The following is a 24,064-nucleotide window of genomic DNA, read 5'->3' as shown; positions in this document are numbered from 1 at the left end:
ATAGCACACAAGGCTTATTAACTTACGTGTCTGAATGGGCCCTCAGGTTTATCAGTAGGTTTAACCAAAACCAAAAGGGAATGAAAATCAACAAAATTTCCACTTGGTTAAACGGTATGAACTAACTCACATTTATTAAATTTTTAGAAATTGAATATCAGCCTGTGATAAATTAATTATAATTTATCTATAACAATTGCCCCCGATAAAGAGAAAAACAATAGAATGACTAAGAAATAGACTCTCAAAAGTTGATAGAGACCTTTAGTTATGATATCAGTGCTTTTTCCTAAAACTACTTGCAGATGATCTGCTCTTCTAGATATTTGATATTAGATTTTAACAAATTTATAAATAAAAAAAAGCAATAGCTATGATAGTAATTCGCCATATAAAGCATATCAAGAAAACAAGAGAAATTCATTGAGGTTCTCAACAGCAGTTCCGAAACAAGTAAAATAGATGCTGCGTATCTCCTTTACCAAGAATGTTAATGGAGGAAAAGAAATTACAAAGCCATTTGGCTGAACCAATCAAACAAACTACTACGACGGCAATACGAAGAATGTGGTGTTTCCATTTCCAGAAGAAAAGAAGTCCTCACTCATTTACATATATGTATATATAAACTTATTTACAGAAGTGTAAAAATACAGCAAAGAAGGATTCAATTGAAGAAATATATCTCTTTAGCTGACCTCTCTGTTGAATTGGTTAGTGCAACTACCCATATGAGATAATCCGCCGTTGCTATCATGTACTTATGACAAAAGAATATATAAGATTCCGTCCAAATTGGGACCTGCAGCTTGCTCCTCATTTATCAAAAGATTTTGAGTCCTAGGCCCCAGTTGTGTCCGTACAGGACAGAAGTCGTCTTCCTAGGGAGAAGACGACTCCACCTGTAAAAAGCAGAGAACGAGTTAAATCCCAGATAGGTCATTCTTCTACCAGTCGTCTAGCCACTCAGGAACGTTGAGATCATCTTCTTCTCCAGGTGGGGAAGCTATAGGAACAGTATAGTCCTCATGATGACTTTCCAAATGTTGGGTAAGACGAAATGCTACATCACGAGGAACAGGGAAACTACCATCTCTGATTCCTTTCCAGTCAACACCATAAAACCATGGGTGGCTTTTGACAGAATCAGAACCCAGGCTTCCAAGTCTTGCATTTTCATCAACTTCAAGTAACTGAATAAGAAATAAACAATTTGTGTTGTATTATTATATTTTATAGGAAGAAAAGTTTATCAATGTAAGAAAAAAATATTAGACTAAATAACTACAATCAAACCTTTGTGATGAGATCTGCAGCTTCAGGGCTCAATGTAGGATAAAGGCTTATCCGCCCTTTCGCAATCTTTCCATAGGTATCAAGCTCACTTTCTCTCCATGATCCAAATGGCATTTCATTTTGCAGCATGAAGTAGATCAAGACTCCCAATGCCCACCTGCACGGAACGAAGAAATATAATTTCGATGTTGCCATGATTTTGTAAAGGAAAAAGTACAGGTTTCATCAAACAATTACAGGTACTTCTAACATGCTAAACTAAGCATTGAACATGACAAACTATACCAGTCAGCAGGAAAACCATGCCCTTTTCCTTGGATTATCTCTGGAGCCAAAGAATCTGCCATTCCACAAATTGTGAATGTTCTATCACCAGACAACTTTTTTCCAAACCTGAAGTCCACTAGCTACAGTATAGAAGAATAAAAAAGAATGGACTGAGCATAAGTTCATGCAATTAACCCTCCATGAGTAAAGAAGAATAAATTACATCCTTCTATAGCATCATGAGTAATGACCTTTATTTAGATGTGCAAACAGGATAAGCGCAGAACATATAAAAGAACCAACCTGTAAACGTCCTGTTTGATCCAACATTAAGACATCAGGAGACACACCTCTGTAGAGAACACCATTCTGAAAATCAAATTAAAAGAGGTACGGGATAAAACTGTAGTAATTTTAAATTGTAGCAAATCGAGGGATTGAAGAAGGGAGAAAAAGAAGAGGCTTCCAGGCAACATACCTTGTGTAAATCTTCCAAGGCAATGACAACAGAGGCAGCACAAAACCGTGCAGATGATTCATCGAGTGCTGCATGAAGTATTGAAGCCAAAGGACAAGACAAGCATGCATTCAACAATATGCCCGCATGTGTTCTATCCGCACAAGTACACAGAACCTGCGGAACACAAGCTGAAGGATTCAGACTCTTCATTAGATTCTTCTCTTTCAAAACTTGGGCTTCCTTTCCCAGCCTCTTGATCTTCTGCTTCAAAAATCTTTTCAAGCTAAGCAAATTTTCTGGCAGCCAAGCAAATCCAGAAAGAAGTTTCATCAGTACTGGTATGACTGGATGACATCTGATATTAAGCAGTTCATTCCCATGCAAGTATATATAACAGTATAAGTTCATGAATAATAAAATATCCCCCGAACTTGTATGCCATGTTTTTAAGCCAACCAATAAAAGAGCTGGCTTGCATTATAAACAAAATAATGCAGTATCAGAAGTAAGAGATTATATTCATAACATGGGAACCAACCTGAGTCCTTCAAGAAGACAATTCCAATCTCACTGCAATCAGTGGTATACAAGCAAGTCTTCCACTCCTACACAGAAAACACTGTCAGATCATAAAAGAAATAACCCTCTCTTAAGCATAACATCCAGGCAACATAACTGCAGACAGGACAAAGCACTAGTGGTGGGAAAAAATGAACCAGAACCGAAAAAGATATATGGTTCAGTTTGGTTATTTTACTAAATCAGTCTGTTAATTCGGCTCAATTTATAAACCAAAAATGAATTTGATTCAATTTGAGCAAATGTTTATGAGAAATACTTTCAATATGTTTCAAAGTTTAAAATTTTAAGGAATATTATATTAATATAATAAAATCAGGAATAAAATAAAATATTTTCATTCAACTATGTAAATATGAGCCAATTATCTGAATAAGTACTTTAAATTATACAGAAATATTAATATTTAATTTAAAAAACTGAAACCTCAAACTGAAGAACTGACCAAACTGAATCGAATTCTGTTCGGTTCAGTGGTCCAATTCAGTTTCATTTATAGGGAATTTGGTAGTTTGATTTTCATTAGTTCAGTTTGGTTTTGAACAGACCCAACCATTTGCTTACCCCTGCAGAGCACCCTTACCATATCAGTGAAACGAACTTTAAGAGGAGCTGAAGTATCAGTACTTTCAATGGATTCCTTGGCAAAATCTGAAGAAGAGCCCCTTGACCTAAATGACATTGATCAATAATATCAGGGAAGTGAAGTCAATTTGATCTAAAGGAATAAAACGATCTTACAAATTCAAATGAAAAGCCACAAATAACCCTCAGCATCATTAATACACATAACGGATTTCATAATTGAGATTATAACATACTTTTCACCATCTTGAGAAAGTTTTGTTAAAGGGCCAACAACCGAATCAAATTTTTCCTTTGTTAAGATGGAACACGTGCAATCACCCACAGCAACTGCAGTTAGTGGACCAAGGTATTCACCAAGAAGTGCCCATTCACCAAAATAGCTTCCCTCTATCTTTTCCAAGGAGAGCTTTTCAACACTAGATAGATTATCATCTTCTTTTTTATTGTCTGACTTCAAACTTCCAACATTTTGACTACTTAATACTTCTGCATCAAAAGTGAGTCTCACTTTTCCCCTCTGAATGATGTATAATGCTGAAGGCCCCTCATTCTGCAAATCATGCTGAAGAAATATTAAAATGCAATCAGGATTAACAGAAACATACTTTTCTGGGGAGTAAGTTTTACCCCATCAAATATTGTCTGCCCATCTGAGAAGGAAACTTCAGAAAGGGAATCTGCAATGTGACTCAGCTGCAAGATTGTCAATCTGGAAAGAAGATCCACAGTACGGAGCAACTTCAGGGATGACAAATTAGAGAATTCTGACATCAGAATTCCACGAAAATCTTCTCTCTTTAAGGCCCACAGTGTTCCACTAGTCACGGCCCGAACAGAGGCCTGGAGTGGCTTATTATACCTACATTTCCATAACAAAGAAAATCATTAACCGAATGCAAATAAAGTCACAAATGAAGCAAAAAAGTAAAAATGAATTTGAACATGCAAGGGGAAAGCTTTCGGAACTTGAACAAGCCACTCCAGTCAGGCATGAGGCATAAATGAGAAGGGAGGAATTTTTGCTCATGGAATGTTTGTGGCGACTTGTCCAGGTTTACATGATCCAAATGCTAACCAGGATAAGTAACTTCTCAACGTGTTCTGTTCAGTTTGTATTTCAACTTCAAATGAGGAACACTCTTTTTTCAAGTTGTGGAAACTAATACCAAGACTGTTCTGCAACAATTTATTATACATAAGTAGGAACATAACCCACATTAGTGCCAGCTCTCCAAAGGATGATAACTTTTCTGCTGTATAACGCTGCAAAACTTTTGGCACCTCTCCATTTTTCTCTTCCTGCCATCAGATAATTGTTCAACAACCTATCTGCAGTCCTCACAAAAGAATGACGACTTCTGATAATGCAATCAACAGAGAAACAAACCTGGGTAGCAAAGACCTCAAACTCTCCACTACCAACAACATAAAAGCAATCGCCTTCACCACCCTGCCAAAACAAAGTATCATTAGAGTTCTAGACTTGACTATAAAACTCCACCCATAATCACAATTAATATAATTAAATATCTTGTAAAGTTTAATTCAGCCCTGCGAACACAATATCAGCGTTAAACAGCAATTCTCTACTCCATGCATGGACTGCAAATACCACAATGTTTGAGATCAGCTTTCCATTTGAATCCAGAGTTTCGAATCAGCAATTTGACTAATAAAGTGGTTCATAAATAAATTTCTGAACATCACCCAAGCAGTGAGGTTCTTTTAGTTTACATATGTCAGTTCTTACTCGTGCATCTTTAGTCCAATAGACTTGATGATAGGCCATATATTTTTCTCTACCTGTTGCTTGCCTTTGATCAGTGTCATTACAACCCTTGGCCTTTTAAAGAATGCTATAAAACTACGCAATCCAAAATGCTAAAAAAGAATAACAGAGAATGAACACAACCTGCTTAACTACAATTTCTCCTGCCTGGACTTCAACTCTCTGCATGCAGTCCAACAAAACATGGCACTGAGAATCAGTCAGCTTTCTGAAAAGAAAGTGGTCATGCAATGCCCTCTCAATGTGTGCCTGTAGGCATATGAACATAAAATCACAACCCATGAAAGCTCCAAAAACTTGGAAGCGAACTGCACCACTTATATGTGCTAAAGTTTATGAAAAATGAAAACGCAAAAGATATGCAAAGAATATTAACTTCTTCTTCCCAAGTTTTCCTACGAGCTGGAGATGGAGGAACCCAAACTTTTCCATTCTCTAGTGAACTCTCAATGGCACGAAGCCGTGCCCGAGATATATCATGCCTTACACGATGGTTCCTAGAGCTCCAGCCAAAAGTTGAAGGAGATTCTGACCCTGTCAGCTCTACAACTTGAGGAATAGGGGGTCGCAAGACAGCACCTTGATTTGTTAATTGACCAACAGCACTCTGAGAGAGAGAGAGAGGAGAAGAAGAAGAAGAAGAAGAAGAAGAAGAACAGTGAGGAAAATGAATCAGGTGAAGAATACCAAGAAGTTATGAATTTAAGCAAGAAGTCCACTAACATCAGTTAATCCGTCAACGTGCACAACAATCACAGTGATGTCATCAGTACGAGTTTCATATTGTAGCCAAAGTCTATAAGCTTCGGCTACAATTGCAGCACAAGCATCACGTGGATCTTTATATTTTGCAACCTGGGAATGTAGGAGTAAAATATGGAACCTGATATTAACTCCTTCGAAATAGATAGGGCATGAAAGAAAAGCAAAGGAATAGAAAAGCATGAGAAGTGCATTATAAAAAACCCCAATTGCTTCAAATTAGAGATGTATAACAATTGACCATAAAATCTACTAAACAAACCTTGCATCATTAAGATGAAAAAGAATAACCGAGTATATCAAATTCCAAACAAGTATGCATCCACATTCATGAATTCAATCTACTGGGTAGCACTCTTTTATGCATCGCAAACCTCATTTTAATATTTTAAGCAATAAATCCTTTCATTTGAAATCCTAACCAATCCAAACATAAGATTATTAATTTTCAATATTAAGTATCAGCGACTACTAGGATTACAAGATTCATTGTTAGTCTTGTCCCAATAATTACTAACAACATACTCTAATATCACCTTCAATATCAAATACTAGTGCCTTTCTAAATCCTTGGTTTTGAAAATCATTATCAAAAGTCAATTAAGAGCGACTACCTGTGCTGATTAAAAAAAAATGCAGATCGGGTAAGCTAGTCAATAAAAGAGAGAAAAAAGATAAGATACCTTACCATCTCAATCACGGTTTGGCTTGATATGAACTCAAAAACCCCATCACTAGCAAGCACAAAGAAAGGGTGATTGGGTGTTAGCTCAAAAACAACAATTTCAGGATTAGCAACAACACCAATTGTCTCAGCAATTGAATCACCAATACTCCTAGTAAAGGCAGTTCCAGGATACATCCCATTTGGGACCCACAATCTCGGAGGATCACCATCATCATCACCTTCTTCAGTTCCCCAACATTGCACATCAGGATTCTTTAAACCCTCAATTTGATCCAAAGTAAGCACTCTAGCACCGCACATCTTCACTCTCTCTAACTCATCATCTCTAAATGGAGTTTGATCAATCGATAAATCAATAGCTGTAATCTCATTACTATTACCTTTCTTCTCAGCTATAACAGCTCTAGAATCACCAGAATTCGCTACATAAATAGTCCTTCCTCTAACTAACACCGTTATCGCTGTTGTTCCACTCATACTATCATCCAAACTATCTGCATGTAACTGACAATTGGTAGCCAAAAAAGCCGAATGATGAGCCTCAACGGCATCTAAATTGAACTTGCTGTTTCTTAACAAGTTCTCACACAATTTTCGCTTCACGAATTGTGAGCACTGGGCCCCAAATTCTCCATGACCATCAAAAACTCCAAAGAAATGATCATCTTGGCTTGTACCAAACGGCGTGTGAATACAAAAACTGTCTTGATTAGCTTTATCAAGGGCATCAGGATAGTAACCTCGTTGTGAGAGATATGAGTAACGCAATTCATAGTTAGCAGATGGAACTTTAACGGTTCTTGATCCATCTGGAGGTAGATATTGCGATGAAACCCTAGAAAGTCTAGTGATACCTAGTTCAGGGTCTCGGTTTAAGCTTATTTGATTGATCTGGTCTCGTGTTTCAGATTCTGGCGAAGTTGTTGCTGGTGAGAATACGGGTAATTCAGTAGCATTTTGTGTAATTGTTTGAACCTGATTTTGTTGCTTGATTCTTGGATCTCTTGGTACACAGACCTCTCCGATGCAAGCTCTGGAATAGACGCATCCCATTTTACTAGTCAACAGTAATTCATGGAATGCTTTGATTGTCTTTGTTGTTTTTCAAATCTTAAAATTCAGTTTTCTGTCCGGTGTTTGCATCAAAACAAAACAGAAAAGGAAATAAATTCAAAATCAGCAAACTGCATTGATTATAGAATGATTGTTGTTAGCTAAGATCTGGTGGAGAAAGACCGTTACAGTAGCTATAAGAGAAAATCAATAATAAAGAAGAATACAGAACAAGGATATACTGTTATAATAATAATAATTAATAAAGAAGAAATGCAATGAAATAAATAATAACTAGTATAAATTTAAAACAAATTAGAGCAAGGTATAAACTGACTTACTAACTAATATCTGGAAAGGAAAAAGAAATCAAAACTTATAAAACAATAAACAATCAGAGAACGGAGTTGCAAGGACATTTAGAGGAAGTGGAAGACTCGTCGTCGTCGTCATCATCATCAATAGTACTTGTTTTAAGATGTGTACTCTAGCAGAAGAGAAGCAAATTAGAGCTGAGTGCGTAATTTGCACAAGGCATTGTCAATTTCGGGGTTGGTTTGGTTGCTTGGTTGGGTTGGGTGCAGAGCGTAAGATAGAGCGGAGGAGAGGTCGACGTCAAAGTGGAAGTGAATGGATTAGGCTAATGTACGTGTTGGAAAGGTGACGTATCAGTGTATGTGTGGACCGTCAGGTTCGTTTGTCCTCAGCTTTTTCTCTTTTTTATATAATCTTATAATACAAACCACATTTTATTTTAATTTTTGTGGCTTATATTTGACTTCCTTTTTGTGTTTCAAGTAAAACTCTTTCCAAAGAATTCTATCAATAAACTTTAAACGATTTATTGGAATAAATAATTATTTTAAAAATTCAAAGGGACAACGTACTATTTGTATAAATTATTTGGGAACATGGACGAAGAAGAAGGTGGTCCATTATTTCACAGTAGCATGTAGTCCTGTGTGTGTGTGTGTGGTTACTGACAGTAGTCTAGTTTGTAAATGGAATGTGTATTCAATTCAAGTTTGTGCCTTTGTTTATGAGCTGCAACCGCCTTCAATGCACACAGCCAACCACAGGGAGATAATCTATAAATAAAAGAAGAAAAGAGTGAAGAGATTTGAGAGCGCCACCCATGTTCACTCATTATCGCACCACTTCTTTTCTTTAATGGTCCCTTCAGTTGATCACTTACATACTTCTTTTGGATTAATTATATAAAACCATTTATCTTGTTAAATTTGATTGTTTGTCTATCATGAAGTTTATTGAATTTCATTCCTCCAAGTAATTGCTACTAACAAGTCCGTCTCCCTTAGATTTTGCAAATTATTGGGGTAGTTTGCATTTTTGAGTTCAAAGGTAGTTTTTACATACATGGTTATATACGCTTTTATATATATATATATATATATGTGTATATTTTGACATATGATGATTAATATCTGCTAAATTATTTAAAAAGTAATGCATGTATTAATTATTTATTATTTTAGTAATATATATCAAAGTTAGCATTTCTATATTTTAAGAGTAAAATAGTCTTTTATCTTATATTTTATTATTAGTAATTCTGAAGAGTGATTAATGAAATATCATATATGTTCTATTATAATTTGTTAATGTGCTTTTAATTTTTTTATGCAAAAAGTGACTAATGATCAAAGATCATTTACCATTAAGCTAGTCATTCATCGAATTAATTTTGTGTTTTTCTCTCGTACATCCTTTTATATCTATGCTAAGAATACATATCGAATTATGTCGTTATAGTAATTATAATTATTACGATTAACAGAAATAGCTCGAATTATATTTTATATGCATATATTTTATTATATTAATTATTATATTTTGAATAAATAGTTTTATGTTATGGCTGAGATATTTGTTCTGTTGTATTATTTATATATGACAATTTTACCTGAATATCTCTGATCACGTTACGTTACATGGTATTAATTGTTGATTCATGGAATACATATTATTTGATTGGTAATTTTTAATAATATGCATTATGCATACAGACTTATCTAATTATCCTTTTATTTTTTTTCTCAAATGATTAGCAACTTAATTGATTTTTATTTTAAATTATAAATTATAAATTTAAACTTATTTGAAACTATGAATTTATCAATACATACATAAAGCTAGCTTAAAATTTTATAATCATTTCAAAAATTATATATCTTGACTTAAGAAAATCGAATCCGCAATTTTGTTGAGAAAAAAGAAAAGAAAATAGTTGAATAATCAAATGAGATTGGTATATCTTGCCACACAATTAACTATTATTTAGAAGTCAAGGAAATGCTTTCTCTTTTTCTTTTGTACATTTGCCAAAAGCCAAAAAAAAGAAGCATTGAAAGAAGCATGCCAAACATAAGGAAAAAAAAAAAAAAAAACAAAGAGCAGAAGCATGCCAAACATTAAAATAATAATAATAATACAAAGAAATGGGTTTATCTTTCTCCATTTGGTCACCTACCCTTTTTTGGGCGGAGCAGATAGAGCAAATAACAAGTCACATCAATCAAACTTTATTTAGATTAAAGCCCGCACCATTATCAACTAACCTCCCTACTTTACTGCACAGCACACACGAGACACTCACCTTCACCGTCGAATGTTTTCGTTCACGTTTTGGACCTCAAGATGGACCTTCCATCCCCTTTACCAAGACAAATAAAAGATGACATTGTATTCAGAGCTCTCAGTTCTTAACAAATGGAAAAAGAAGAAAAAAAGGAGAAGGATAATAGTAGAAAAGAACGAGCATAAATTTTAGGCAGCTGCTTAGATATATATATGAGATCGAGTAATCTGGAAACAAGCTGGAGGAATCACGTGGACTGGATGACAAAACTTAAATTTATATCTGTATCCATATTTATAAAGTGTCCCTTTCATTTCCCTGTAACATGGGTTAATTGGATTACGCCGGGAGGAATAACACATCATCTCAAGTCTCATCAGGGCTAAAGCTGGTTGGGAGCTACGAGTCCCTCCACGATATGATTAGACTGAGCTTTTCAACTAATAATCCCAAAAAGTGAAAATATTTGGATGGATAGTGTTAATGTAATGCTTATGCACCTCATTCTTTCTCCTTATCCGTAGCCATTCGGAATCCATAATAAATGTCTTTTTTTTTTTTTTCTTTTTTTGTAACTCATTAGGGCAGCAGCAGCAGGAGCAAGCTCCTCTGTTGTGACTTGTGAGAAGCAAAGCGAGCACTGGGTTTCCTTGCACAATAAAAGGCAGGCAGGCAACTGGGTTGGACTCTTGAATCATTTTTTGTCATTTTGGGGCCAAGGTTGATGCGCGACCATTTCATTTGTCCGACAGCACAGCTAGCAGAATTCTAAAACTCCAATTGAATCTATACTCTTACGTTCTTTTTTCTTTTGTTTCGCACGGACATAAAAGAATGCGTTCAACACCTTTATCAACAAAATTTGAAGGTAAACTAAATTAGTTTTTAATTTCTTGACCGTCCCTAAGTTACATATGCCTGCCAAATTTAACGAAACTCATCCAACCCTGTTGACAGGTAAGAAAATAAATTAGTATTCTAGCATTCCTCAAAGAAAGTCAATACAATAGGTGATTGCACATGTTTAAAATGCATACAGGAGACTAAATTTATTGCCCAGGCTCTATTAGTTGAATTTATATATTTCACATTGAATTAAGTTTTGATGAGAAACTCACAGGGACAAAAAAAAAGGCGTTCTGAATCCGTCTAAATAAATTAGATTAATTTAAGAAAATTATTAGTAAGATTTAAATCAAGTTAACGAAATTGGTGCCTGTTGAAGACAGTAAACTAAAGAAAACAGGAAATGAAGCCTCAGACACTGCACAGGCAGAAAAGCCTGTGCAGGGCTACTCATCACAGGCAACAGGAAAAGGGAGTAACTATTCCTGTGACAGGGAGTGGTCACTTCGACCTTCCCTAAACAGAAAGGGACGTTGGACAGAATTTACAAGGCAACCAGTATAGATTAGGCTACCGTTGCACCTCATGTAAATAAATACTCAATCATCAAATATTGTAATATGATAATTCATATATCAAATATACTCTTCATTGATAACAAAAAATTAACATGGTATCAGAACAGGATTCAAACCTGTGAAGTATCAATCAAAGCAAACAAAAACCAACCCCACAATTCTTTTTAGATTTCCTTTTGGAAATTCATCATGTCTCAAAATGATAACAGATTAACCAGTGTAATTTTGAGAGGTAATCAAAATTACTTCGAGTGGTCTAAATCTGTCTACATCGGGCTTAGTGGCAGGAGGAAACTAGGGTTCATTATAGGGACTAAACCCAAACCCAAACCAGAAAGGCCAGAAGCTCGACAGAAGAAGAAGCAGAAAAATTAGAAGAATGGCAGACAACAGACCACATGGTCATGTCTATGCTAACCAACACAATGGAGCCCCAAATTTCCAGGCTATGCATGCTGTTAGAATCATCACAGACAGTATGGACAAAAATGAAAGGGCTATATGGACACCAACAAAACTTTGCAAATATATTTAATCTCAAGCAAGAACTCGCACAGATCACACAAAGGACAAAGAATGGTTCGGAATATGCCAATGAAGTCTTAACCCGATGGGAAGAACTTCATAACTACCTTCCCCCTGCGACTGACCCACAAGAGATTCAGATGAGATCAGAACAGGATCTAGTTTACATGTACCTAGGAAGACTGGAACCAAGCTACAAGAGCTTGAGGTCACAGATCCTCCTGTCGACAGAGCTTCCGAAGATTGACGCGGTAATAGCGAACGTCCAACAAGAAGAGACTTGTAGAAGCCTTATGAACATCCCTTCCTCACTCGAAGCTGCCGAGAACCGCGCCTGCTCGACTTGTCGTCTCCCGACACACGATTCTGGCTGGCCAAAGGGAGACCCAAGCAGCGTCGAACAATGTGACCACTGAAAGAAATAGGGTCACCATCGTGACGCTTGCTGGCATCTCCACCCCTAGCTTAGGCCGAATTGTGGCTGGGAGAGAGGAGGAGCTAAACGGGACAGAGGGATTCGGTTTGGAGGAGCGGCAAGAAGAGAAGAGAAGGAAAACCCTAATAACAAGGATGGAAGAGAAAGAGAGGGTTTTTATTCTGGGTTCAAAAATCATGTATCGACCCGACCCGGCTCCAGCTCAACTGACTCGACCCGACCCAGCCGACCCGGATCCGCTCCAACTGATCCGACCCAGCCATCCGACCCGATAGTTCCTACCATGCACCTCACACAATTGTTGTCCCAAATTCAAGCATTGGTCCAGCAGCAGTCCTACGGGTCAGGTTCAGTATCACATTCTTCCCTAAATATTGCTAACATGTGTCAAAGACAAAATCACTGGATTATTGATTCTGGAGCCACCGATCACATGTCATGGAATCCAATGAATCTGCAAAATCTTGCACCCATTGATGATTCCCAACATGTGATGGTCGCCAATGGAAATAAGGCCACTATTTACGGTCAAAGGCACTGCCACGCTACTTAATAAACAAGTACATAATATATTACTATTACCTGACTTTAAATCAAATTTATTGCCTCTTGCTAAGTTAACTCGTGATTTAAATTGCAATATTATTTTCTCACCATTTACAATGCAATTTCAGGATCGAGTAACAGGGAAGACGATTGGTGAAGGGCGACTAGAAAAAGAACTGTATTACCTTAACAACCCAACCAGCCAATGCCTCACAGCCTCTCCCACTGTCAATCAAGGCATGTTGTTGCATTGGCGGTTCGGGCATCCTTCTGATTCTATCTTGAATAAATTATTTTGTTATAAATTAAATTCTAGTTGCTGTGATGTGTGCAAATTTTCAAAACATACTCGCTTGCCCTTTCCTTTATCTTCATGAACGTACCAAACACATTGAAGTGGACTGCCACTTCATCAGAGAGAAAGTACAATCAAAGAAAGTTGAAACACCATTCGTCAGAAGCCAAGATCAGCTGGTCGATATCTTTACAAAAGCCCTCAATAAAAATAGTCACCAAACCATTTTTTGCAAGATGGGTTCGATCAATCTCTACGAAAGTAGTAAACTAAAGAAAGCAGGAAAGAAAGCCTCGAGACCGCTGCGGAAAAGCACATGCGGGGCTACTCATCAACAGCGAGGGAAAGGGCGCAACCATCCCTGTGACAGGGAGTGGTCACTTCGACCTTCCCTAAACAGAAAGGGACGTTGGATAGAGTTTACAAGGCAACCAATATAGATTAGGCTATCATTGCACCTCATGTAAATAAATACTCAATCATCAAATATTATAATATGAGAATTCATATATCAAATATACTTTTCATTAATCAGAGAAAATTAACAGTGCCATAGCATTTGTTTGTCTATACGATTTTTGGCGTGCAACTATTTTATTTTGTTGATTTCTACATGAATGGAGATTGGCAATCACATAATATTTTGTTTTAATTAAGACGGAAAGATGTTATGTAAGAAAAAGAAAAAGACAAGAAAAAGCAATTACACCTACCTCAATTTTATTCTTCACAACGAATCTAAGAAAATATTTATTTATTATATCTATAAATAAATTAATAAGTGATTGAATTTCTTGATTAAGATATTAATGATATTTATACAATCAAAATTATTCACAAATTGAGAATTATGACTCAACTATGAATGTAAATATTGTCTTAATAATTTTATTTTATAATGTGTTTCTATATTTTTATTAAAATATTTATGCTTTTCCTTAAAAAAGTGAAGATGTTTCAATCGGGCCAAGCCGAACCACTGACTCATCAAAAGATCTGTCAGATACATTGGCCTATTGCACATTTATTTATTTATTGTCCCCCTAATGGGCTGTCCAAAGGACGAGAATGACTTTGTTCTCCTAAAATTGCCTTTTTCATTAGCAACGGAGTGGCATTTAGAAGCCCAAAATAGATGAGGCGGAGAGGTGAAATTTGGTTGCCGTTCCAGATATGAAAAAGCTCATATCAGAAGCACAGGGCCCACTCACCGGAGTCTAAAAATGGAGGGTGGATTGGAGACAGATGGAGGACTGGTGATCCTCGTCCAATCGTACGGCCATAACTACACTCACCAATTGATAAATAAATAAAGTAAAATATAAAAAATGGTATTCAATATTCTTATATTTAAAAGATTTTAGTTTTTTTTTTGTGATAAAAAATATTTTATTTTTATACATTTATAATCTTAAAAATTAAAATTTCAAATTTTTTATGATTTAATACTAATATAGTACTCATTTTTAATATACACTTATTAAGTAATTTAGTATATAATTTAATTATATTGAATTTGTAAATGAAATTAATATATATATTTAATCTTATTAAGAATAAAATAATAAATTATTTATAAAATAGTTTTATTATTAAATAAATAATAAATCATAAAAAGAATTTAAAGTACTCTAAGTAAAAATATTTAATTATAAAATATATCTTTATAAATTTTTTAAAGAAATAAAAAAATTATTTTTTCACTTAAAATCTACCAAATAATAATAGTATTTGCTATTGAGAGATATCACTCACTAGATTAATTTTTATATTGTATAAAAAAAACCCTCTCTACATTCCACACATTGGCACAAAAGCATACAATATATTATTTGCTTTCCAAAAACTTTATTCCAATATTCACAAATATTATTCTCATCGCTCAGTACACAAAACCAAAATCTCACGCCCCTCTCTCTCTCTCTCTCTCTCTCTCTCTCTCTCTCTCTAGTCTGTACAAACTTATCACCTAAAAAGAAAAAAGAAAAACTTATTTTTGGCCTCTCTCTCTATCTATGCGACACTGAGAGCGCAGATACAGAAGAGAGAGATTTTATATGTGTTAAATGGTAAGGATAATACCTATGGCATCCTCAATTCGGCCTTCTCTCTCCTCGTTTAGACTCTGTAATAGCACTGGTCCTCTCTCGTCTTCTTCTTCTTCTTCTTCTTCTTCTTCTGTTTCTGTGTTTCCTTGTAGCTCTTCTTCTCGCAGATTCACTTATCTAGGCAGCGGTAATCTCTTCTCTTCTCTTCTCTTTTATTTATTTATTCATTCATGTATTTTCATATATCTTATTTAATTCTTTACCTTTTGTAGATTTGGGTTAAAGTATCATTTTTCTTAGCGAGTTACAATGTCATGTCTTCGTTTATTTATTTTAGTCTAATGAATTTATCCCGACTGCAATGCACTTGTTAATTTTGTATGTGTGGAATTGTATTAAAATGTTATGTAATTAGATTACTTGAAGATGAGTATTGAAGAAGTTATTGCGTATCTAATAATTTATTTTGTTTTAGAACTGAATATACATTATTATTGTTTGTAGATTTTCAATATTATGACTCCTCGAGCATTATATTTTCTTTAAACATGTTGCAGCTGTTCCACAATCACACTTCTTTGGCTTGAAAGCTACTTCTAAACCTTGGAGAGGAGAAATTAGTACTAGTAGTAGTGGCCTTGGGGTGGCTGCAACTGGAAATATGGCACAAGCAAGCACGTTTGCTTCCCAAGAGAGTGCTCTAGAATGGGCCAAAAGCGACAAACGAAGAATGCTGCATGTTGTTTATCGTGTTGGAGATTTGGACAGGACCATAAAGTATCTTATCTTGAACTTAAATGAGTTTTTACGCTTTGTGATTTCATCAATTCTGGCAATGAACTTAGTTAAACATAAACGTTTGTTGACTGCAGATTTTACACTGAGTGCTTGGGAATGAAGCTTCTGAGGAAACGTGATATACCAGAGGAGAGATATACAAATGCCTTTCTTGGATATGGACCAGAAGATTCCCATTTTGTCATAGAACTCACTTACAGTAAGATATAGACTATAATACTATTTCTCATTTTTACCAACCTTATGCAATGAACATCCTAGTATTATGTTCTTTGTTTCATAATTTTTATCATTTCCAGTTCTCCACCTCTGAACTAATATTTGTATTGGGTTGTCTAATGCCTGCCAGATTATGGAGTTGACAAGTATGATATTGGAACTGCATTTGGACATTTTGGAATTGCAGTTGAGGATGTAAGTTCCTATAACTGAAGTTTTCTATTTTCCTTTTTTTAGGGTTTTTTCTAATGTACTATAGGTTTCACCTGGTCTCGATTTCCTTATCCATGTAACTGTTTCTGCACTTAAGTTATGTATCTTAGACCATTTGCTGAACTTCAGCTTGTAATAAACATAAATTGGGAATTCATTAGACTTATATTTTTTATCAGGTTGCCAAGACTGTGGAGCTCATAAAGGCTAAGGGTGGCAAAGTAACTAGAGATCCTGCGCCTGTTAAAGGTGGCAAGACAGTGATTGCGTTTATTGAAGATCCGGACGGTTATAAGTTTGAACTTTTAGAAAGGGGACCAACACCTGAGCCCCTTTGTCAAGTCATGCTTCGTGTTGGTGATCTTGATCGTTCTATCAATTTTTATGAGAAGGTGAGAGTTTTTGTGGATTGGACCAAGCAATTATTGACCTATAACTGCTATAGTATGGGTAGTATTGTTTAATTTGGTTATTTTAATTATCACATATATGGTACTAAAATTATGTCCTGCTTTGGGAGTTAGGCTTTTGGCATGGAGCTTCTTCGCAAACGCGATAATCCAGAATATAAGGTAATTTTGCTTCTCTCACAAAATTTTTCTATTACAGAACACTCATATATCATAGGCATATTTTGTGATAGACGAGTCTATTAGACTTAATCTCTAGACTAGATTAGTAGGTCTACTTTCTTTTATGCTTCCTCTGGAAGCTTGTTTTTCTTAAGACTGAGGGAAGATAATAACTACTTTGCTTAACCTATATATCCAAGAATTGTAGCTTATATAATGGAAAGTGACTTTGCTGTTCTTTATATAAATATTTTGTATTATTCAAGTATTTCATAACTAAATGGATTTTTAGCGCTTGAATTGATTGTGATTAGGACGATCAGAATTGATAGAAGAAAATGTCCTAATTAGAATAGAGATTTTAGAAGTGCCTTTTGATGATTGATAACAACTACTTTGCTTAACCTCTGTAACTCTTGCTTGAAAGCTGTATTGTGGTGCAAACTGACATGTTTCTTTCTTTCTTGTTATTAGTATACAATAGCAATGATGGGTTATGGTCCTGAAGATAAAAATGCTGTGTTAGAGTTGACATACAACTATGGAGTCACTGAATATGACAAAGGAAATGCTTATGCTCAGGTAGTAACTTTTGCCTTATCAGTGTGGAATATTTTCGCTTATACTGGGGTTCTCATAATGCTAAACATTGTGTATTCACCATTCTCTTTCTCATTTGCAAATTTCTTAATAAGCTAATTGTTCCTGTATCTGAAAAATAATAGATATCAATTCTTTCCATTTGGGATCTTATTTCTTTTTTATCACAGATTGCAATAGGCACGGACGATGTCTATAAAACTGCAGAAGGAATCAAATTGTTTGGTGGAAAGATTACTCGGGAACCAGGACCATTACCTGGCATCAACACTAAGATAACTGCATGCTTAGATCCTGATGGTTGGAAGTCGGTACGCTTTCAAGATTTTCTGAAACAGTCTTCTAATATGAAACATTCTGCAACTTGCAAGTCTTCTAATATGAAACAGTCTTGTGTCCATTAGTTTGGCTGTTCATTTTGTTTCATTACATGGAGGATATGAGCAACTTCTGACTTTGGTATTCTTCATTTAGCCTTATAGCTTCCTTTTCTCCTTTTTGCAGGTTTTCGTAGACAATATTGATTTTCTCAAGGAATTGGAGTGAGCTTTTAGAGGATCATCAATAGTAAAACATCCAGTTGTAGATTTAGAAGCTTGGGCCAAAATGGTTGTGGAAATTTATCACCTGTGAGATTACGATTTGAAATCCCATTTTGTAGATAAAATTATACTCTTTTCACAATGACCATATCAATAAACATCTAGGCGGGAGATTTGCAGCAATGAAGAGATGTTAATATATTTGTTGAATTATCCTTCTCCCATTTCTTTGTTGAGAAATATTCTTGCAAAAAATTAAAAGAAAAAAAAAAAGAATCATGTTTGAGCAGCCTGTTCTGAAGCAGCACTATAGGCATACTTAAAATGTTGCAACAAGAAGCAAGTTCATGTTTCTCAAGAAGTATTATGGAAAATTTTCAAAATGAAATGCATCGGATAGATGTGATTGTAATTGTTCTATTTTCACTCCTACAGATGTCGCATTTGTATTTAATCAGACTTCCAGGAATGGATCATTGATTATTTATTATTTATTCTACTGTACTGTACATGCTTGAGCACATTGGATAGTTTGTCTTTCCTTATTTATTTCTATTAATTTAGTAGGCAATGATAGCTGTACAGAGGGATTCTGTCTGAGATTATGTGTTCTCTGTGGACGGCTAGCTGCCCTTCTTATTATTTTACGTTATACATCTGTGCGGTGCCGTTGGAGACCTTTTCTTGGAAGTGTTGAAAATTCTTTAAGAATTCAAATCTGAACTTTTTACAGTAATAATTGCTCTTTTCTTTTCTTATTAAAAAAATTCCCCAAATTGGCTGTAGATATTACCTGATAAGAAACCTAATTAGGCCAATCAGTAATCTGGTTGCCAGAGAGCAAAAACAAAACTAACTTGTGCTGTCAGTAAAATACAGATTATTTTATTGCAAGAACAACTGATTAGACTGATAAACTCAGGTTATACGCTGCAAAATATGACGAACATGCTTTAAACTAGTGAAGCTGAATTAAAAAAAATAAAAATTATAAATTTAATGTTTAAGATTTTTTTAATCTTAAATTATTATGTATATTTAATTAAATATTTGAATCTGTTAAAAATATTTAATATAATATTTTAAATTAATTTTATAAATTAAAGTGCTTATTTAATTTATTTAAATAATCAATTGACTTAAATATATTTTTAATCTATTTTTATTGCTATTTTTAGATTTTTTATTTTTTAAAAATTAAAAATATAATTATTTAAATAAAAATTAAAAAATAACATTTATTTTCATATTCTTTCACCTTAAAATAACAAGAATACAACAATATAGATATTATGTGTTCTAAGGAATAATTTTTATAAATAAAAGATAATAAATAAATTTTATATCAAAATAAAAATTAATTCAATATCTTTTTAATACTAAAAAAATTAATAAAAAATAGACAAAGATTTAAAAGATCTAAAAAAAAACTAAAAATAATTATAATATTTTATTATAAATTATTATTTTAATCTGTAAATTCTGTAAAAAATACTATCATATATATAATTTAACAAATTCAACCAGGTGAATGAAAAATTCAAACGGTTAAATAAAAATTGAACAAAAGCTATAATATAAAATAATTCAAACCTGGGCATGGCTTGAAACGACGCCGCCGTTAAGATTATTTTTTCTTAAATAAATAAACGAGCAAAGAAGCTATAAATAGCAGTGATAAACCCTAAGTCGACGATTTATCAAGTCATAATAATAAGCTATGGTAAATTTCCTTACATGTCTCTCTATCTCTGTTTTGTTTTGAGCTAATGACAGAGGAGAAAGAAGAAAGAAACATGGAGAAGAAGAAAAAGAAGAAGCAGAAGCACAAAAACCTAAGAGAAGAAACAACAAATGAAAAGCTTGATAAAGAGAAAACAGAAGAACAAGTAACTGAGAAAACAGAACAAGCAGTAACTAATAACAGCAACAACAAGAATAAGAGGAAAAGGAAGGAAGTATTTCCTTTCGGAAATTACAGAAGCTACTACGGTTATCGTGTAATTTTCCATCTCTTAATTCAATTTACGTGACCTTCCATCATTTTTATTTATTTTAATCAGCGAGCTAATGGGTTTTTAATGCATAGAATCCGTTTCTGTGAGTAATTTAGTGTTTTCTGATTGTTTGAATGAATGTTTATCCATCAGATTGGGCAAGGTATGGAAGAAGATCCACGGTTTCAGGTTTTTAAGAGGGAATGGTTTGAAGGAAAGGATTGCCTTGACATTGGCTGCAATAGCGGCATTATCACTATTCACATTGGTATTCCTTCTTTTCCTTAAAAAAGATAATATTTCTTTGGTCGTTATGCTTAGCTATGTGAAGCTTAAAACCTTCGTATACGTTGTTCTGATTTTAGTCTAACATTGTATGATCTATAACAGCTTAATACTGACTATGAATGTTTTATTATCTTGTCCTACAGCAAAAAGATTTCATTGCCGCAAAATACTTGGAATCGACATTGACTCTGGTAAGACTAACTTTACCCATAATGGAACACTTTAACAAGTTCAATATAAAAATTCACATTTTACTTTGCTATGTGCTTCTGCTATTTGATTTGGCTAGTATTTGGGGGTAAATGTGACAACTTATATACTATATGTTAGACTAGGATTTTGAAAGTATAGGATACATCTTATTCTGTGTATTAACTTGTTCAAGTCTTCTTTTCGTCCTTTCTCCTCTGCTTGACTATATTAGTTGCTTGGCTTGACCAAATAAGAATTTGGCAACCGAACTTTTCATCTTTATATTGTGGTTTTACTTGCTGGGAACTTATGTTGGTCTCTCACCTCTAAGTTCTCATTGCTAAACGAACAAGTCTGCTTTATTTTCCAGATCGGATTGCAGATGCATATTGGCACTTACGAAAGTTTGCGAGAGCAGGAGGTGCTGGAAAGAGTAGTCCCAAGGCTTCCAAAATGGAGGTCACAGAGAAAATAAATGGTTCAGAGCACTGTGCAACTCTGTCCTCAGTTGAGAGAAAAGATATTGCAAATGGTGTGCATTCTGAGGACAGAGACCTATTTAGTATAGTTTCCTTCAAGAAAGAGAATTTCATTCAGAGTTGGTGTCGGCCGGAGGAACAGTATGATACAATTCTCTGGTAAAATTTCTTTTTTGTGTTACATGCAATGGAAGTGGATTTTATTCAAGAAAGCAGGATTGAACATATGATAAGCTAGATAATCTTTTCATGATTGGCCTATTGTATGCCTTTGATATAAGGACCTGTGGAACTTAGTGAGATTAGTTGAATGAGTCTAATAACTGTTTTTGGCTCCTACGCTTTTTCAATTCACTTATGCTTATAACTCGATAAACTGAAATTTCTTTTTAATAAAGACTTGGTTGAGAAAGATTCTGATAATAATTCTTTTGCCTGTCCTTGCCCAAATTGCATGGTGAATTACTTCCAGACTCCAGGCATTGTGGAGCTAAGCTTTTTACGCTTTTATGAGTTCATTTTGATCTTTTAGCTGAATACAACTGCTCTTTTTCTTTAAAAAAAATATTGAAGTTTCAATACTATCGTCATTTCATATTTTATGCAAAAGCATATATGTGTGTGTTCGTTTAGAGTATTCAATCTGAATGCAATAATGTGATGTAATGCCTTGTCCCTTGACTGCCAGTTTGAGCGTGACAAAGTGGATTCATTTGAACTGGGGAGATGATGGACTAATTACTTTATTCTCAAAAATATGGAGACTTCTCCGTCCGGTAATTTAAAGCAGGCAGCAATCTAGTGCTTTTGTTGAATATTAGGTAATGTCGAATATTTTCCAAGTATTTACCGAGACAGTTCTTATTTTGAGCAGGGTGGCATTCTTGTGCTGGAACCTCAACCCTGGCGGTCATATGAAAATAATCATCTTGTTTCTGAGGTATTATTTATTTTCCTATATCAGATTATAGGTTTTGGGAAACATTTATGATATCCTGGTTTTCTTTTCATAGTTTATATTATTCAGACAGGGGTTTATCCAATATTCCATTTTATGTAGCAAGCATGCAATAATAATATTTTTGGAAATGGCTAACATTGTCTGTCAGGCCTTGAGATTTTTTTTTAAAGACTGATTAAATTGCCTCGTCTTTTTGAAAGTTAAAACACCTTTATGATTGGTCAGCATGGTCGTTCCTCTGTTCCATGAATTTTTTCCCCTGAAACTCCTTCTCCAGCCATTTTGCTAAGGTATTCTTCTCAAACTGTGCAGACAATATCAATGAATTATCGAACCATCATGTTCCGTCCAAATTGTTTTAATGAAATTCTCCTAGATAAGGTATGTGTTTCGCTCGCATTTATCCTGATATAAAGATTGACCGAGTAAAACACGTTATCTTGTGAATCTCATTTTCTGACTGCCAGTTTGGTCCCTGGAGTATTGCAGATTGGATTTAGGAAAGTGGAGGACATCTCTTCAGCCTTATCAGGCAGCAAAGCTGGATTTAATAGACCCATTTTTGCATATCACAAGTGACTGCATTCAAGAGGTCTTCTTTCTTCATGGATATTGCGGATGCAGTAAATCTTGGGAGTTGCTGCAAATAAGCATATGAACTCAAATAACCACAAGGGAAGGTCCAGACATCTTAAATTAACTATGGGGAACAATCAATGACGCCAGCTTTCCTGGGCAAAACACGCACGCGTCCAAAGTTATATAACTTGTGGGGATCATCTATGTTGATATTGTACATATGAAGTTTGGCTTAATGAATTTTCCTGAGGCTGAATTTTTGCATGCGTTGGGTAAATTTTAAACGTACTCAATGGCAAAGAGAATTTTAATTATGGTTTTCCCATAAATAATCTGAGCACTTCTTTTTAGTATTAAAACGAACGGTTCCTACCAAACTGTATCAAATTTAAGAGAATCTGCCAGGGTCGAGCCAGCAATCTGAATACTATGTTCGTGATAACTGAATATCAGTTTCAACTTTAAGATCTTGCGAGTGTTTTGTCCCAGCTAAGCTCTCATAAATCCACCCACCCGTTCAGCGTATGATTCACCAATGCGTCTTACGATGCTTAATTTCCGCTCCTAATTTCCTCTAATGAAGCGGTGCATGATATTTCCCCATGGCTGCATCTTTTCTTAACTTGGATCATACTGACATTACCAGAGAATGGCGCTAACCAGAAAAGGCAGCTAAACCCAAGAAGCGGATAAGCAAGTTAAGTTGATCGAAGTTGAAACCACAGATCCCATGGATGGTTCTGAAAGCCTATGAGACTGCCTTGCCCAAATTCATTTTACCCCTGTACAAAGAGGAGACTAATGGTACAAATAGGCGACCAGCAAAAGACATGAGAGCCTCGACACAGGAGCACATTAACCACTTGATAAACCCTTCATACAGACTAATCCAACACTTACTGGTCTCCAACCTCAACATGGTCATATGAAGTGTATATATCAGTGCACAAATAACCACTGAGTTTTAAGATCTTGGAAAAGCCTATCAGCATAACAGTCATAGAAAAGCACATGAAACCACATGTGCACCTTGAGTCTTGAGATCTTCAATCACCACACTACCATAACATCCACAACAAGCAGCTAACGAACAACACCAAATAATACATCGCGCCCAAACGTGGCACAATAGTCTATGTAGGTACATGACCAAGAGCTCAACTGGGGAAATTCTGTCATACTCTTTAAGTCTAATCAGTTCATTCACCTGATAAAGCTAGTTGAAAAACCTCATTGAAAAGCAATACTACTGCCACAATAATCAAGGAG

At 34.9% G+C, this 24,064-nt stretch overlaps 3 protein-coding genes across 6 annotated transcripts; 2 read left to right on the top strand and 1 right to left on the bottom strand.

Moving 5' to 3' along the window:
* Positions 1–399: 399 nt before the first annotated feature.
* On the bottom strand, positions 400–8,137 carry LOC8268319 (protein phosphatase 2C and cyclic nucleotide-binding/kinase domain-containing protein). 4 transcript variants are annotated; one of them, XM_048371784.1, is made up of 16 exons: positions 7,824–8,127; positions 6,430–7,579; positions 5,703–5,834; positions 5,356–5,586; positions 5,103–5,228; positions 4,578–4,640; positions 4,407–4,489; positions 3,818–4,049; positions 3,424–3,752; positions 3,186–3,273; positions 2,562–2,628; positions 2,042–2,319; positions 1,867–1,932; positions 1,582–1,703; positions 1,297–1,453; positions 400–1,193 (listed from the first exon to the last, which is right to left on the bottom strand). In XM_048371784.1, the coding sequence occupies exons 2-16, from the start codon at positions 7,480–7,482 to the stop codon at positions 948–950; spliced, it is 3,273 nt and encodes a 1,090-aa protein (XP_048227741.1). In that variant the 5' UTR covers positions 7,483–7,579; positions 7,824–8,127; the 3' UTR covers positions 400–947. The 4 variants fall into 4 exon arrangements, with proteins under 4 accessions (XP_048227741.1, XP_025012229.2, XP_048227742.1 ...); XM_025156461.2 differs by having other exon boundaries at positions 6,430–7,555; XM_048371785.1 differs by having other exon boundaries at positions 3,424–3,740; positions 7,824–8,126.
* Positions 8,138–15,233: 7,096 nt separating this feature from the next.
* Positions 15,234–18,509, top strand: LOC8268320 (probable lactoylglutathione lyase, chloroplastic). Its single transcript, XM_002514208.3, has 9 exons — positions 15,234–15,542; positions 15,913–16,132; positions 16,228–16,352; positions 16,503–16,567; positions 16,765–16,977; positions 17,110–17,157; positions 17,632–17,739; positions 17,928–18,068; positions 18,262–18,509. The coding sequence occupies exons 1-9, from the start codon at positions 15,374–15,376 to the stop codon at positions 18,301–18,303; spliced, it is 1,131 nt and encodes a 376-aa protein (XP_002514254.3). The 5' UTR covers positions 15,234–15,373; the 3' UTR covers positions 18,304–18,509.
* Positions 18,510–19,975: 1,466 nt separating this feature from the next.
* LOC8268321 (probable RNA methyltransferase At5g51130) lies at positions 19,976–23,059 on the top strand. Its single transcript, XM_002514209.3, has 8 exons — positions 19,976–20,299; positions 20,450–20,564; positions 20,728–20,775; positions 21,147–21,414; positions 21,944–22,031; positions 22,130–22,195; positions 22,529–22,597; positions 22,706–23,059. The coding sequence occupies exons 1-8, from the start codon at positions 20,069–20,071 to the stop codon at positions 22,793–22,795; spliced, it is 975 nt and encodes a 324-aa protein (XP_002514255.2). The 5' UTR covers positions 19,976–20,068; the 3' UTR covers positions 22,796–23,059.
* Positions 23,060–24,064: the final 1,005 nt, after the last annotated feature.

The sequence above is a fragment of the Ricinus communis genome, chromosome 3 (assembly GCF_019578655.1).
Source record: "Ricinus communis isolate WT05 ecotype wild-type chromosome 3, ASM1957865v1, whole genome shotgun sequence".
Lineage (NCBI taxonomy): Eukaryota > Viridiplantae > Streptophyta > Magnoliopsida > Malpighiales > Euphorbiaceae > Ricinus > Ricinus communis.
The sequence above is the reverse complement of the archived record's forward strand: the minus strand, read 5'-3'. Positions and strand labels throughout refer to the sequence as shown.